The 17,226-nt window shown below is 36.4% G+C and overlaps 3 protein-coding genes across 4 annotated transcripts in view; 2 read left to right on the forward strand and 1 right to left on the reverse strand.

The window, feature by feature from the left end:
• Positions 1 to 203: 203 nt before the first annotated feature.
• LOC132706095 (pre-mRNA-processing factor 40 homolog A) lies at positions 204 to 8,365 on the forward strand. Its single transcript, XM_060677192.1, has 9 exons — positions 204 to 364; positions 418 to 696; positions 748 to 887; positions 938 to 1,445; positions 1,509 to 1,673; positions 2,689 to 3,045; positions 4,546 to 5,082; positions 7,655 to 7,888; positions 8,153 to 8,365. Exons 1-9 carry the CDS (start codon positions 362 to 364, stop codon positions 8,267 to 8,269), a joined length of 2,340 nt encoding a protein of 779 aa, XP_060533175.1. The 5' UTR covers positions 204 to 361; the 3' UTR covers positions 8,270 to 8,365.
• A 2,329-nt stretch (positions 8,366 to 10,694) lies between these two features.
• The window catches only part of LOC132706712 (GDNF-inducible zinc finger protein 1), a 71,120-nt gene continuing 64,588 nt past the window's right edge, over positions 10,695 to 17,226 (forward strand). Inside the window, exon 1 of the mRNA XM_060678197.1 lies at positions 10,695 to 10,832. The gene's annotated coding sequence lies outside the window, so the exon portion shown is untranslated. The remainder of the gene's footprint in view (positions 10,833 to 17,226) is intronic.
• The window catches only part of LOC132706711 (proline dehydrogenase 1, mitochondrial), a 33,603-nt gene continuing 27,268 nt past the window's right edge, over positions 10,892 to 17,226 (reverse strand). For both annotated transcript variants that reach the window (XM_060678193.1, XM_060678194.1), the window contains 4 exons: positions 16,839 to 17,081; positions 14,016 to 14,301; positions 12,814 to 13,024; positions 10,892 to 11,721 (listed from right to left, as the gene is read on the reverse strand). In XM_060678193.1, the coding sequence (XP_060534176.1) occupies positions 12,819 to 13,024; positions 14,016 to 14,301; positions 16,839 to 17,081 (735 nt within the window). In that variant the 3' untranslated portion in view covers positions 10,892 to 11,721; positions 12,814 to 12,818. The remainder of the gene's footprint in view (positions 11,722 to 12,813; positions 13,025 to 14,015; positions 14,302 to 16,838; positions 17,082 to 17,226) is intronic.

Here is a 17,226-nt window from a genome sequence, read left to right on the forward strand (position 1 = left end):
CTTCTTTTCTGAAAATTGTCATAATCGTTCGCTCATTGCCGAATTGGTCGTCAATTCAGATCTAATCAACAAAGAGTATTTTTCAGATTCTAACAAAAAACTTCGGATCCACTACATTTTTAACGCATTTACGTTTTTTGCTTTAAATTTAACAAGATTTGGTTCTGCCTACCACAGAAACACGGCTTAGTAAAGCTGACAAAACACAACCGCTAACCCACAGATCTTTTTTGCACTTATTCGGGGATGTTGGTTTGCATTTTGATTTTGAAGAGAGATTTATTATCTCCTAAGACATATTTCAAAAACGAATAATGTCTAATTGAAAAAGCGTACCCCGCTCTAAACGACCGAAATCGCCATGGTAAGCCGCGCTTTATATTTAGGTTATCGAAAATGTATTAACAAATTTTTAAGGACTCGGGTCTTCCGTCGCAAGCGTTCGTACCTCCGCCGGGCATAGGAACGTCGCCCATAATGCCCCAGGTACCTTTGCCTAGCATGGCCGCATACTCCCCGATAATACCTCCGTTTAGCGTACCCCCGCCCGGTTTTGGGGCTGTTCCTCCACCAATTGGAGCCGCTCAAGGCGAATGGAGCGAGCACAAGGCTCCAGACGGACGTATCTACTACTACAACTCCGTCACGAAGCAGAGCTCATGGCAGAAACCAGACGTTTTAAAAACCCCTTCAGAAGTAGCCCTTGAAAGCTAGGTTAGAACTACAATAATAACATTCCCATTGCAGCTTCTACTTTCGCAGTGCCCGTGGAAGGAGTACACGGCCGATAATGGTAAAATCTACTATCACAACATAAATACTAAGGAGTCCAGATGGGTTATCCCACCGGAACTTGAAGAGATTAAGAAAAAAATTGCGACGGAAGAGTAAGTTTGAAGTTATTCGACGCCGTTAAATTGATATTTGCGGGTTTTAGAGTAACGCTGCCTGTCATAGCGACTCAAGTAGGCGTGGTGCCCGCCATGCCGCCTTTGGGCGCTCCGGGCACAGTGGCCTTGACTCCGGCAGTGCAAGCGCTCAGTAATCCAGTAACCCCTCAGGACGTGAGTAGTCCCATAATGGGGACTCCAACGAATGCGATTTCCGGGCCGAATTCTCCAACGGTGGCAAGCAGTAGCAGTCCCGGCGGAAAGAGCGCTTTGGAGGCTTCGATGGCGGCGACTCTGGCCGCCATATCGTTACCAACTCCACCCCCTAGGCAGGACGAAGATTCGAACATGTCAAATCACAGCGAAAAAAAGGAGTCGAGAACGTCGACGCCAGAGCCAAAGGTGTTTAGGGACAAAAAGGAGGCGATGGAAGCGTTCAAAGAACTGCTCAAAGACAAGAACGTGCCTTCGAACGCCACCTGGGAGCAGTGCGTTAAAATCATTGCCAATGATCCCCGGTATGAGTCCTTCAAGAAGCTAAATGAAAGAAAGCAGGTAAGTGGGCGTCATCTAGCGGAATGTTGAGGTGGTATGGATGACCAATTGGTGTTCACGCAGGTGTTCAACGCCTACAAGACGCAGAAGCAAAAGGACGAGAAGGAGGAGCAAAGGCTCAAGGCCAAAAAATACAAGGAGGAGCTCGAGGCCTTCCTGCTCAGTTCTGATAAAATGTCGTCCACTTTGAAATACTACAAGTGCGATGAGGTGTTCGGCCATTTGGAGGTAGAGTTTTTTAAATGACATTGCTTGTGGTTTTGAAATAATATTTTCTTTTTTTTAACAAAAATTACAATTTTATATTCCTCAATTTTGCTTTTTTTAATTTTTTTTCTATTTATTTTACTTTTATTTGGTATTACATTTTTTTATTTACAGTATTTTTTTTTGCTAAATGATTAAATTTCGTCGTGTTCCAAAAAAAAATTTTTTTTTGATTACTTTGCATGAATATTTGATATTTTTTGACATATTAACATGTGGCTGGTAGGCAAGTCTCAGGGTTAGGAAGAGAATTATCACAAAATTTTAAGGTGGAAATGTAATATAACATTTTTTTTCAAATTACTTTACTGAAGGAGATTGTCAGATTTTCTGAATAACTCATCAAAAGAATGAAATTATGGATGTTATGGTACTAGTTTGTCAATAAATAATATTAAAAAGAAAACACTCGGAATTATATTTTTTCAAGACTCTGCGATTCCAAAATGACGTGACATTCGAAAAATTAGTATTCATAAACATTTTCGTCTTAAAATTAGGTGAGAACTCTCCTCCTTCCTTTTGCTGTAGAGGTTAGGTAACTCCCTGTTTGGTAGCGTATTTATCGAAATTAACATGAAATATTGGTCGCTTACGATCACGATCATTTCGCGGTGTTGAGTTATTTGATAGGTATCGCAATTATCAGTTTGACAGTGAGAATTTCCGTTAGGAAAAAAATGGCAATTTTTATATCAAATTTAGATAGAAGAAAATATCAGATATTGATTCTGCATTGTGGGCGTGGTCCACATTCACTAATTAGATTATATGATGCTAAATATGCTAATACTCTGTATATAATTTAATTAAAATATTATTTTTTATATTTAATATTCTTTCAATTTATGTTCTAATTTTGACTAGTATTCCTTGGTTTTATATTAAAGGTTACATTCAACGCTAAATTCTTTAATGAATAAAGTCACAGAAATGATCTTTGTTTTGAGAAACCCTCTGGTCTTGTTTCCTCAAGGTATGGCAGAGGGTCTCGGACTCGGATCGGAGGGACATTTACGAAGACGCCGTGTTCGCGCTAGCGAAACGCGAAAAGGAGGACGGCAAGACGTTGAAAAAGCGCAACATGAAAAAGCTCGCCGAGGTGCTCGAATGCATGACGAAAATTAACTATGACACGACATGGAGCGAAGCTCAGGTCATGCTGCTTGACAACACCGCGTTCAAGAATGACGTGAACCTACTCGCGATGGACAAAGAGGATGCTCTGATAGTGTTCGAAGAACACATCCGCTTGCTCGAGAAGGAGTACGTTGAGGACAAGGAGAGGGAGAAGAGACGTCAGAAGCGGCAATTCCGGAAGAACCGTGATCAGGTAACTGTTATAAAAACTGATCGTAAAGACATTTTGCAAGATCGGAAAATCATTTAAACTTTTCAAAATTTGAAGATCTTTTCTTCACAAGCTTATGTTTACTTAAACTAGGATATAATGAAAAGAAAATAACAAACTATGGACAGTAAAAAACTACATATTTTTCAGATGGCTGTACTACAAATCAATTTAACAAAATTTGTCTTAATTTAATTTTAAAGGAACACCGGTGTAATCAATGGTGTGTTGATTTACAAAGGAGACCAGCTTATTTAAAGGCATATTCTGAGCATGTCGAGTATTACTCAGTACAGGAGACAGAAGCTGACTTCCTCTCAATTCTCTAGAAGGGACATGAAAATTAAAATTTGACTGAATACAAGGAGGATCAATAGTACCATTTATCACTCGAAAGACAAAATGTATATCCCGAAATTCTCTATGGTCCTCAACAATAGCCAGTCCATGAAGGCCCTCCCCACTTCAATGACATCCATTTGTCAACCTCTCTGGTCCATACTATACCTAAGATACCTTAAAAAATTGTTCTGCACAGCCTCAATTCGGTGTTTGTGAATTTTGTAAAAGGAGACCAGATGGTTGACCCATACTCCAAGATAGAATGGACCACCAGACCCAACATACGGTTAGCTCGGCTCATGACATCCTCAAAGTGCCGCTCAAAACGTAATTATACCTAAATCCTAGTTGCACTCTCTTCAACACACACTCATCCATTCTATGTCAGCAATTTTTATGTCGAGAAAATCATACAGGCCCATTTTTCAGTATTTAATTTTAATTTGTTCGTCCTACACCACTCCACTAGCGAATTTATGTCCCTTTGTAGCACTTCAAAATCATCCACTAACCGTATACAGCGGTAAATTTTAGAATCATCCGCAAAAAGTTAATAATCATTTAATATATCATTTACCAGAAGAAGAAACAATTTTGGGGCCAGATGGGACCCCTGAGGCAATCCGGATATTACATCTAAATTGGTGCGGAATGAAAACAGCCAAGCTTGACCTGTTGAGTACGGTCCTGGAAATATTCGTTCCGAATTTTCAATGTAGGTGAAGTACCTATCATTTACGAGTCTAATTCGAGTTTTGCATTTTGTGACAAGAGTCATCCTACACTCAAATTCATTAAGTAGGAACATTTTAATTTTGTAATTTTATTTAATATTTGACACACTTTATTTTTGATTATATATTTGTTGCCAATTTGTACCGTCTCTCTCTCTCTCTGTCTCTCTCTCTCTCCCCCTGTATGTATTTTAAAATAATGGTGTAAATATGTATATGCTTTCTCTGTCAGTTCAGCAGAATAACAGAAAGTAAACAAAACTAACCAATTACACAATACACAATTAAAATGCAGAAAGCCATAAGCAACATCGGGCTAGCAAGCAATTACCGCCTCTCCGTATTTCTCTCATTTTTGTTTGTAAATTTTTTAATATGTTGCGTTTGTGTCGTCTGTCTGCTTCAGTTCCTCGCGCTACTTGACCACCTCCACGAGGAGGGCAAACTGACGTCGATGTCGTTGTGGGTGGAGCTATATCCGATCATATCCGCGGACATTCGCTTCTCCGCCATGTTGGGGCAGAGCGGTTCGACCCCGCTGGACCTCTTCAAGTTCTACGTCGAGGATCTGAAGTCGCGGTTCCACGACGAGAAGAAAATCATCAAAGAGATCCTCAAGGAGAAGGAGTTCGACGTCAAGGTGGGGACGACGTTCGATCAGTTCGCGACGGTGATCTGCGAGGACAAGCGGAGCGCGACCTTGGACGCAGGCAACGTCAAACTGACATACAACTCGTTGCTGGAGAAGGCGGAAGTGAAGGAGAAGGAGCGACTGAAGGAGGAGTCGAAACGCGTCAAGAAACTGGAGAACGGCCTCAAGAATTTACTCAAGGAGATGAATATCGACTTTGAGCTGTCGTGGGAGGAGGCGAAGGTCAAGCTGGAGAAAGAGGAGGAGTTTCTGGCGTTCGATTCGGACACGGAACGCGAGAGGGTATACAAGGTGCGTTGGACTGTAAAGAAAATGTTGGAGAATTCTCTTCAGACATTAATTTATAAATAACTGGTGCATAACTGGGTACTTTAGAGTAGTCAGTAGAAAAAAATATGTTGAAATCAAGTTATCATAACGCTAAAGTAATTGATATTAGTCCGTGGAAGATAAACTGGTGGGCCCACGCCCCACAGGGGGGCAATTTCAGAATACACTCGACACGACTTTAATACTTTCCCTCCAGGCTATTTAAATGCAATAATTGATATCGGTGACAACAAAAAATGCAAAATCATAAAAAATTACTGTAAATAATTATTAGACATAATATCAGGGTTATTAGAGATAAGTGATGGAATATATCGTTGACTGAATATATTTATATATGTTGTATAGATAGAATTGAAAAGTAATTGATTTTATTTATATTTATTTTAATTTTAGAAGCATTTCACTTTCCATAAAATTATATTAAGTGAAAAAAATATCGCTAATGTTTTATATACACTTAAATTTGAACTTTTTTTTAGCGTATAGTAAAATGAGTGATGCAAGCAAAAAAAAAAATCGTCAATATTGGGAGGATTATTTAAAATTTGGTTTCATAGCCGGTGTGCGTTTTTATGCCAATAATAACGAGATCGTCTTGAGGCGCGTTCGAAGGCTAAACGTAGTGCTCATATTAATTCAGATTTGAATTACTTTAAAAATGTTAAAAAAGGAACAACATTAAAGTCTCTAGTTACTGCTTGTACTTTAACTAATGATCGTCTTACTGAGGGAAATATCAATATTTCTTAAAGCGATTAGGGAAAAAAGATGACCAAGATGTAAAATCTATACTACTCAGTATGAGTGTGTGCAGTGTTAGCAGAAGAATAGACGAAATGAACGATGATATTGAAAGCCAACTTGTTGAAAAAAAAACAATAAAAATTCTCAGAGCATATGGAACTTTGAGAGACAGTGAGGCAGTATTGATAACTTATGTAAGTTATCAACACTGTATGTAGTAATTGATGAAGGACATTTTGCTGAATAAATGTTCTGTAAAACATTAGAAAAAGCACTACTACCAATGAAAACTTAACATCTGATGGGCAAGAAAAATGGCTGCTTAAAATTGATGAAAGATGCAAATCCATAAATGGTTATTGTGCATTGTGTCATTCATAGGGAAAACTTGGTATCTAAAAACGTCCTGCCTGTTCTAAATGAAGTACTACAAGCAGTAATAAAATCTGCTAATGTCATTGAAGCTAGTGCCAAATCTGAGCTTCTTTTCAAGCTATTTTGTGAAGAGGAAGACCATGTGAGACTTTATGGAACTGTTTGATACTCTTAGTGATTCTTTAAGCCACAAACCTGAAATGAAGTATCTGTTAACAATGAAAGGTAAAGCATTTCTAAGTTATTTAGCCGATAGCTTTGAAAAACTGAATATATTAAATAAGCAACTTCAAGGAACAAATAAAATACTTGTCGACGCAAAGGCAAAGATATTTGGTTTCATTACCAATATAGAGTTATATCAGAAAGGTATTAACAACAAAAACTTTGAACAGTTTCATTGGCTCAAAGAATATGAAGTAACTGACACTGCTTTACTTGTTATTGTCAATCATTTCATTTCTCTCCACTGATTTAAAACAAATTGATTTCCAAACATGGATGATGGAGCCAATCTTAGTGGATTTGTCTGATATATCAAATATGCAGAAGAACCCGCAGAATTGCAAAACGATGAGTCAGTAAAAGTCGTATTTTTTTTGTGTATATTGTACTTTTACTGCCGTTTCCGTCTTCATATTTAGCCGACTGATAAAAAAAAGATATCGACTGGGTACAACACAACGTGGAGATTAAAGCCAAATAAATTGGAAACTAATATAAAATCTCTGTGTTTTGAATTTCGCTTTTTTAAGGTTTGAAATATTATTTACTGTTTTTTTATAGCAATTTCATACGGATATCTTCCTAACACCTATCATTTATGTTTCTTAGGTGAACAAATCAATTTTTGAATGTTAAAAATTATGTATGGGGGCATAACAATTTTAGAAATGTTACAGTTGAAGGGTGAATGTTGCTCGTATACGTATGTGACGTTTTACATATTAGAATGAGATTTATTGTATGCGATCGATGGTCTGGCCTTCCGCTACTACTTAATGATCTATTGCGGCACACACAGACTCGCATTCAAAAGTCTATTTCTTCTATGAAGGGGTAACTTTTCACCATAAAATTATAATTCTATGAACAACTAAAAAAAAAGTGGACTTTTCATTTTTATCAATTGCAAAATGCTAAAAATACTTTGGATAAATTATTTTGCTTTGGGGTTTATGTCCAATCTCAAATAAAGCAGAGCATATCGCATAGCAGAACACAAAAAGTAACAAAAGTATCTCATTCGAGAAAAAAATAATGGATTTCCAGATTTTGTGATGTTTTGAAGTTGAGTTTTTCAGGTTTTTTTATGTCGGCAGAAACCCTTCCACGTTTACCTTAACAAATTTTTACTCTCTCTTGCTAGTGAAGGCGGTATGATTTTACAAAATATTTAATGATTTTATAGGAATTCCAACACGAGATGGAGGAGGCGTGCAGCCACAGGCACTTCCGATCGAAGAAATCGAAAAAGAAGAAAAACAAAAAGTACAAATCGACGAGCTCGAGCGAGTCTGAACCGGAGAAGCCGAAAAAGTCGAGGCATAAGGCGCGCAGCGAGTCGCCATATTCCGGCGAGAGCTCGGAAGAGTACGCGAAAAAGAAGAGGTCGAAGAAGAAGCACAAACGAAAAAGTCCATCTGTGAGTTGAAGCCCCGTTATTAGCGACTCGCGCCCCCTTTTCTTTTTCGTTCTAGTCCGCTCCGATTTTAATTTGTATCATTAGCTAGTTTTTAATTTTTGTAGAGACACCACCGATATCAATTTTTTCGGTTTGTACAATCTTTGACATTAAAAAGTTGGTAATCTGTGCGCTTGGAGTCCCTTTATTTATTTATTTTTTCGACGACTATTCGAAAACGCGTAGCGAGAAAAAATACCCGTTAACGAGAGTATTTTTCTGCAGAATACGCCGCCCGAAAAATATAAGGATAAACATTCGGACAACGAGGCCGCTAGCGAGACAGAACTCGAAAAACAACGGGCTCTGCTGTTGGCTAAGCTGAAAGACGAGAGCGAGTGAGGTTATGACGAGCGCCACCTAACCTATATATATTATTTGAAAAAAAAAATACTTCGCTAGCGAATCTTGTTCAACCCGATGTATAAGATAGTAAACGTCCTCTTTTCTATTAAAAAAAGGTGTTTTAATGTCCTGCCTACCCGGAAAGAAGTTATCTAGCTCTCGTGTCCCTAGCAATAATTGCCGTGGGCCGGCGTGATCAATTACAGGCCCACCAACATAACCTCAAAAAATGAAAAAAACGGTGCTAAAACAATGGTGGTGCTTCTAGCGGTAAACAGACGTAACCCTTTGGAAGTATGTCATAACCTTTGACCCGCTCATTCTACCTGCATTTCGGCGTCATGAAAGCATTATTCTTGATTCGAGGTGTGAGTTGTGGAAAATGATGGAAGAACAACATTTGACGATGTCATCCATTTGAGCACTCAACTAGTGTTGTAAGCAATATCAATAAAAAAATCCAACGCAAACGTGAAACTTATATAATAACAAAAGAGCCACCCTTCTAAATTTTATCGAATTGTAAAAAAACCAACGATACCCTTTTCTAAGTGATCTAAAGATACAAGCGTTTTGCTTTTCCGAGAAAAACATTAAAATTGCGAGCTTTATTAAACTTCTAAAATTAAATAAATTAACATGCACAAAAGTAGCGATATTTACGTCGTATATAATATTAAATATAGTACAAATATGTAGAGGTAAAAATAATCTAGGAATTCATACAGAAAGGAGAGCATAGACATTTTAATTTATTTTTTTATATCTAAATTATTTTATTAGGATTAAGTAATATAAAATTAAATTTTAAGAGGCATGTTTCATAGAGACTTTATTATACAATATTTTGTAATATTGTTTAGCAGAATATTATAAATCAGCTTCAATGAAAGCTTCCTTAAAATATCCTCTTTGTGCCGTGGATGATAAAACAGACGGTACTGCATCTGCGTATCATTATATTTTGATCAAATATGCATTTTTAAGTGGGCTTATTCAACACTGCAACAAGTCGTAACTCTTTGAATTTCATGCGGTTGAGAATGAAGCTCACGTAATCTTAAAATGAATAGGCTTTTTGAAATTTTTAACTTGATAGCCCACTTTGTAGTACTTAGATTCTAAAGGCCCTTGCACTTATCGAAAACTATTTCATAAGACTCACCTTTGTGTTTAAAGTCGGAACAAACCAATCTTCTCGTTTTACTGCCTGAATCCATTTTTTTCCGCAAAGCTTGCGGGAATGAAAAATTACCAGTTTTGGCCCATTCTTACAATTCTGAACGCACCCATAATTACATCAAAAAAGATAATACAGAACTTTATAATTATTAAATTAAAAATCAAAATAAATAAAAACTAAAAATTCGGATTTTCACGAAATTATATCTGTATATCTGTCTTTATCAAATGTGATTTGATAAAGACACCGTGTTGGAGAACCAATTGTCATGTCAAAATATATAATTTCGTGAAAATCTGAACTTTTAGTTCTTATTTATTTTGATTGAAATAATTAGATATTGTCTTGCACACATAAAAGGTTACGTTAATCTCATTCCATTTTCCGCTTATTTTGAAACAAGTAAAACCACTTTGCACGGATTCCGTTTTACAACTGCCACAACAGAGATATCAAGCAACTTCAATTATTCTGCAAACTTTGGTACGACAAAAGAATTCGTCGACGACGCCGTGTTTCAGAATTTCTGTTCTTATATTTTCAAATGTTCGATATATATTTAAAAAATAATTCACTGAAGATTATTTAATTTTAAGAATAATTTAGAATATAGAATATTCGATGCTCTTTTTAACGATATGTTAAGACGCTTCCCTCGATGAAATCATTGGTTCGAGTCCAGCAATGATCCCAATACATTGCGCAATAATTTAAAGCCGGCTACACACGATCCGGCGAGGCCTGTCAGTTCGAACCGAACAGTCAGTCTGAACGTATGTTCCGGTGGAACTGTCAGTTAAGATTGTTCAGGCGGACGCTCCTTTTTTTCATCCAATCTTTGCACAATACAATATGTTTTTTTAAATTTCTTTTTACCCAAAGCAACTACTAAGCCGAGAAGTGCTAACGCGTTCGCCAGTAGAGGCCATGATTATGACTGATTTCATATTCGCCTGAACGTGAGGAGGGTGGTCAGTCCATCAGGGGGACTATTCAATTCGAACTGAGGCCTGCCGAATCGTGTGTAGCCGACTTAATGAATTGTTAAATAAAAAAACGTTGATGGCCCAAAGCCTGGATCAACTCGGCTCAATACCCCGCTCGGTCCTGAATCCGACCCTGACAGGTTTGTTTTTTACAAGATTTTATGTGCTCTGAACCAATCACCACGCACACGGCAAGCTGCGCGTGCGCTTATGAAACGAACAGCATACATTTTGCACGCGTGTAGAGAATTGATGTAGTGTAATTTATTTCATTCGATTAATATTAGTGTTTTGAGTATACACCGTAACATTTTGCAGTGAAGTTTATGTAGTGTAGTTCGTTTCATTCGGTTAATAACAGTGATTTAAGTGTACGCCGTAGAATTTCGCGGTAAGTACTTATGAAATTAACCATGCAATTTTTTGCGTCTGGGGAACAAAAATTCCGCGTTTGGTTTAAATTTTATTTATTGTCTGAACAAGTTTAGGATACATCCATAAATAATTTAATATCTTGGGAACCCAACCACGTTTACAAAATAATAATAATAATAATAATACAATTTTTGCGGAGTTCACCAATTTCGACGGCCTACTCTGTTAATAATACCAGATCATTTATAATACTACGCAATTAGAACGGAAGGGAAATACTGGCGAAAATGTTTAGACGCCCGATGCGTTGGCCAAACGAAAAAGTCCTATGCCTCGTTTAACTTACAAAATCACAGCTAGGATAACTATAAATTAACTTTAACCGCGTGTGCTGGAGGTGACGTTCTTTGTTTTTTTTTCACTCGTTTAATATCATAAAATAACATAACACAACAAAACGATGCTTACGAAACGCTTAAAAGAAAAATTCGGGGGTTACTCTTTCAAACGATATTTGATTTTTTTTTCTTAACCCATACGACGGGAAATAATATCTGTACAATAATGCTCTGTCCCACTAGATTAAAATTGAAAAATGTTTATCAAGCAACCCGAGATTCTGTCTGCGTAACGGCCGAAGCAGCCTACGTTGTTCCTCCCTCCCGCGGGTTTTGGTTTTCGTTTAATTGACAGTGAGGGGAAAATTTTGTCAACCGCCGGGGGAGAGTTGGTTGTTATGATCGTTGCCGGCGATCGGCGTTACGCAGACATCGTATCAGCTAAAACGGACTTCAATTGTGTCTTTTAAACTATTTATATCTATAAACAGAGATGCGGCAGCCATGCCCGGCATATGGCGACCGTAAATTACATTCGAACGGGGTCTTGTGGTGGGGGCTAGGAACCTGCAAGTGAAAATAATTTTTGCCGTTGTTTTTTTCATAGGTACAAATTTATGGTAAAACTTGAACCAACCATATAGCTATTGGATAATATAGTGGTGATTGCAAACTTAACTACTTTAACACTAAAGCGGGATCTGGGCGTATTATGACAAAGTAATGTCTGTAATGTGTTTCTGAAAAGTTGTTTCTATATATTAGTTTTAAATTATACTGCATAAGTAAGATCTGGAAACTTTATTATAGAGAGTGAGTTATTTTTTTTTTTATAGAAAACTACCGACTTTTATATGAAAAAGAATACACTAATAATATTAATACTCATACTCACCATATCGAGACCATAACAAATCAAAATATCCTTTTTGCAACAAAATTATTATATTTTCAAATCTTTTCAGCAGTTCGCGAGAAAATCAACATTGAAATTGACCCAAATTCTAGTGGTGGCAATTTACATACAACCAAATAGTTAATTAGTTATGTAAATAGCCATTAATAAATGACTTGCATTACAAATAAAGTTCTACACTCCCGGAGGGGAAGAACAAAAAGAGGAAATACATAGTAATAATATCAAACAACCATTACGAATGAAGGACGAACTTGTTTGTGTGGCGCCCTTGTTTCCTATAATTAGTCAATCTGAGGTACTGACTAATAAACGAAACATTTCGAAAATAAATAAAATTAAGAACTGTTCATTATCAAGTTAACAAACGGGGCTGTTTATTAAGCAATACATACGAAGAAAATGGGCAGTCAGATCCTCATTAAGTAGTTAGATTGTAATTAGCAATATTTTCGATTTTTTACTAAATTTTGAGTGGTTTCATGAAAAGCAAATGAACTAACTTTAATTATAAAAGTAGCTTTTTTATTTTTGAACAAAAATCATAATTTTTGACAAAAATCTTATATCTCATCTTATACAATAGTGGATATCCTATTGCGCGGATTTTTATACGTTTATTTACTTTTCACTGTTGATGTAAAGTATATTAATTTTGAGCCATTTCTGTCGGACATACCCTCCCTTTCGCAATGTTTTTTTTTTAAGGCAGAGATACGATTAAAGTAAATTTGAGTTCTTACGATTTTTAAACCGGCACGTAATTGCCCTTGGGGTTGTACCAGATCTTGCCGGTCGCCAAACGTCTGAGGATCTCTTTGGCAAGCAGTCTTTTCTCTTTCTTGATCTTCTTCAGGACGCCCTTGTTTTCGTGCGCCCTCCGCGAGAGGTAGGGCAGCACCTCGTCCACCGGACCGTAGGGGATGTACTTGTACGCCGAGTAACCCGACTGACCTGGCGAATCAAGTAACACTAATTGATAAATCCGCCGATTACACTATATTCTCAAGGTCCGTCAAAAAATTAACGACTGGTTTCGTAGTTTAACAATTAACAAATAATTAATACTCATTGTACTGAAGTGACTTTTACTTGATGAAAATCCATTTAAAATAGTTAAATAAGAACAAACGTTCAAATTTTCACATAAATATATTTAAATGACAGCTGTTTCGGCAACACCGTGCCTTTATCAAATACGAAGTACATCGAGAAAAATTTTGGGCATAATTTTAATCATTTTGGAAATATGTATAGTATGTATTGGTTAGTTTAAATGTTATACTGTGTTGTCGAGACTTGTTGTGATAGCTGTCTCCAATTTTTTTTAAATATCTTCTAGAAACATCAGGATGTATTTGCTTAACAAAAACGTACAAATATGAACAATGATATCGAATACATTTGAATTTATATGAACCATGAAAGAAGTGAGGAAAATATCCTTTATGCGTTTTATAAATAATTTGTTGAATGATGTAAATTAATGTACAAAATATGTTTTATCTAATAGGTAATTGTACCATACTTGAAAACAAAAAATCGTTCTTTAACGGCTTCTTCTAAGGTGTTAAGTTGTGACACCATCAAACTGCAGTTTGTCAGTTTCCCATATATTTTCAATGGTACGTGGTATTGTCAACTTCGATTATCAACTAAAAAATGAGGCCAAGTTGAAAGTTAATCGGGTGGATTCCGAAATTAAATACAGGGTATTCCAAACTCAATGGCTTATTATAAATATCTGGGGAACAGAAATGTTGTGTGATCTTATATTAGGAAAGTATTCTTTTAACGCTTGCAGGACTGGCAGATATACTTACTGTAGATTTTTGTATTCTGAGCAAAATTGTATTTCACGGACGCAAGTTAAACGATTATTAAAAAAAAGAACTGGTTACCAATAACTGGTTGTATGTTGTTAACTGTGAGTAGCCTCGGTTACCTAGCGGGAAGGTGATGTAATCGCACATAGCGAACAACTGTCCGAAACAGATCACTTTGTCGGAGGGCTCGATGCCGAACTCTTTCATTTTTTCAATGGCGAACCGGACGGTGTTTTCGTTGTGCGACGCCACCATGATCGCGATCTTCTTGTCCTCCCCCTTGTCCTTGAACGCCTTGATCCTCCTCAAGCATTCGGAGAGCGTCGAGTGGTACATTTCGGTAGTGGCCTCGAAATCGGGGTTGGTGGGGTCTGGGTAGCCCATCGCCGCCGCGCGCGCCCTCTCCTATCGCACGCAGAGTAGCAAACGTAAGCGAAATGTTTCAATTTTAGTTTTTTTTTTTTTAATAAAAAATATAAAATAGATGTAACCCGTGCCGTTTTCTTTAGAATGATATATTATTCGACAGACTGAAAACGTCAAATGCAACAATGGAATCACCCATTAATACCGATCCATAAAATAATTTTTTTAATTAGAGTTGTACCGAGTCACTGTTTCGGTGAATCGAGTCGACTCGAGTCAGTTTATATGGTACTCGAATCATCACTCGATTCCCTGATTCGAGTCCAGTACTCGAATTTTATGTTTAGTATTCGAATATGACTCGAGTTCGGGCCGACTAGAGTCTAGTAACTCGAGTCTGGAAATTCGAGTCCAGGATTCGAGTCCAAGATTCGAGTCTGGAATTTCTAGTCCAGAGGGTTAAGCATTGACACAATAATAATGGGTAAATCAATATTTTTAATGAAAGATAATTATAAACATTAAATAAAAACAAAGAGCATAGGAATTCTAAGGAGATAATTAAAAAACATAGAAAATAATTAAAAAATTTCTCAACTTAGAGTCTAGATAATATTCTATTAATTTGAGACAGCTTTAAACAATTCTTTTAATACTAGATATAGTAAGCATTATAATCAAATTTTTTTATACACAGTTAGTATTAATAAACAATTAAATAAAGTCACTCTGAAATACTCAGTACTCACAATAACTGCTAGCTAACACAAATCAAAGAAATCAAAACAAAAAGTTGCAGGTTCAAACTTGCCCGCCGCGCCACTTCATTGCTTAAGTAAACTATTTACGACTACGAAAGAGTTGACCAAACTCGACTACTAAAGTCTCTAGTCAGTTGGACTCGCATGAATAGAATCGAGTCTGCGAGTACGAATCGATTCTTTCTGATTCGAGTACAAAGCAGGAATCGAGTCTGACTCGAGTCAAACCGTACTCGGCACATCGCTATTTTTAATAGCACTAATCGCGTAGTTTAGAGCTTTTTTTCCTAATTTATTATTGTATAATTTATTTTTTTAAAGTCTGTTCCGTTTACTCTTCTCTGTAAATTTAAAACAATGATCGGCGCCTCAAATGTACAGTGTGTCCCATTATTGATATGGCATTTGCGGTTCGGTTGTGCGTCAAGTTATCGAAAAGGTTTGGATGGGGTTTTTTTACGTAGGATCCAGTGGCGTAGTTTTCTCCCGAAACTCACAAACTTCGTGTTTTTAGATTTTCAAACATATATAATACATAAGACCTATTTCCAATACAAAGTATATATATATATATATATATATATATATATATATATATATATATATATATATATATATATATATATATATATATATATATATATATATATATATATATATATATATATGTATATATATAATATAATGATGACACTATATTCCGGGATATCATCCGTTCGCTCGTTGAACTCCGACTGGAATCCTGCAAATCCTGCATCCGACTGGAATCCCGTCTTTGAAGTGTTTTCGGAGCGCGAGCATTGAAGATGCCAAGTGAGATTTTGGCGAAACGTCTGCAGGATTCCAGTCGGATGCAGGATTTGCAGGATTCCAGTCGGATGCAGGATTTGCAGGATTCCAGTCGGAGTTCAACGAGCGAACGGATGATATCCCGGAATATAGTGTCATCACATTTTTCCATCCGTGAATCAATACGTGAGAATGAGTATATATATATATATATATATATATATATATATATATATATATATATATATATATATATATATATATATATATATATATATATATATATATATATATATATATATATATATATATATATATATATATATATATATATATATATATATATATATATGTAATTTTTTTTATTACAAAATTTATTGCAAATAATAATAATGATGACGATAATAATATGGTTTTATTATAATACATTGAAAGAATATATCACAAATGGCAAAATTGAGGATATACTACCTCGATTAAACTATAATTGTCCTTTATTAATTATTTGTTATACAGTATCTGCGACATACAAGTAAAAAGCAAACGATTCAAAGAGAAAAAAAGCAAAGAAGCCCGAGTTAAATATGCACCTATTATTACTTATATATAAAAAAATACACGATACACCCCTATTATATCAAATTTCTGAAAATTTTCATATTTTTGGTTGAAATTTTATCCAGTAAACAGAAAAAAAAAAAACTCCACGTTGGGTATTTTAACGGACTTTTACAGCGGATATTTATGTAGCTTTTGAAAAAGTCAATTTGGTTTGCGTTAAAATTGATATTTTTTAATCGTCTGGGCGATTGTGCGTTTTCGATAATATTTAAAAAATACAATTTTAATACGTAATGGTAACTCGTGGTACCGATAATCTACAGTCCGGATAACCCGCGCACGGATAATCGGTTCGTACTATTAATATCAACATTTGTGGTTTTCAAAAGAAAACTGGCATTTGCTTTCACTTAAAAAAAAAAACGCGTGTAGCGCCCTCCCGCGGACAACTTTAATGTCGCTCACCTGTTCGAGGTAGGCGCCGCGCACCAGTTTGGCGCCGAAATAAAAGTTCTGACGTTTCGCCTGTTCCAGATCGGTCGTCACTTCCGAGAGGGCGTTGCGCAGGTAGCACTGGTACGTGTTAAAAACGATCGCCTTCTCCTTGTTGTATTTGCGCATGAACTCGAGCGTGATTCGCGTGATCGCCGGCTGGAAATAAGTTTGTTCCGCGTCTACCATTATGCGCACGTCCATCTCCTGCGCCGCCTGAAAATACCTCGATAAAATAATAGGCAGCACGAATGATAGAATTTTTTTCACTTAAATTCGTCATTGCGAAACAAAATTGACGCCGCACAGTGGGTCATTAGGGGTCATTATGTTTACCATAATTATTAACCCTTTTCCCGTT

Source organism: Cylas formicarius, unplaced genomic scaffold, assembly GCF_029955315.1.
Source record: "Cylas formicarius isolate icCylForm1 unplaced genomic scaffold, icCylForm1.1 PGA_scaffold_8__14_contigs__length_24414737, whole genome shotgun sequence".
NCBI classification, from domain to species: Eukaryota; Metazoa; Arthropoda; class Insecta; order Coleoptera; family Brentidae; genus Cylas; species Cylas formicarius.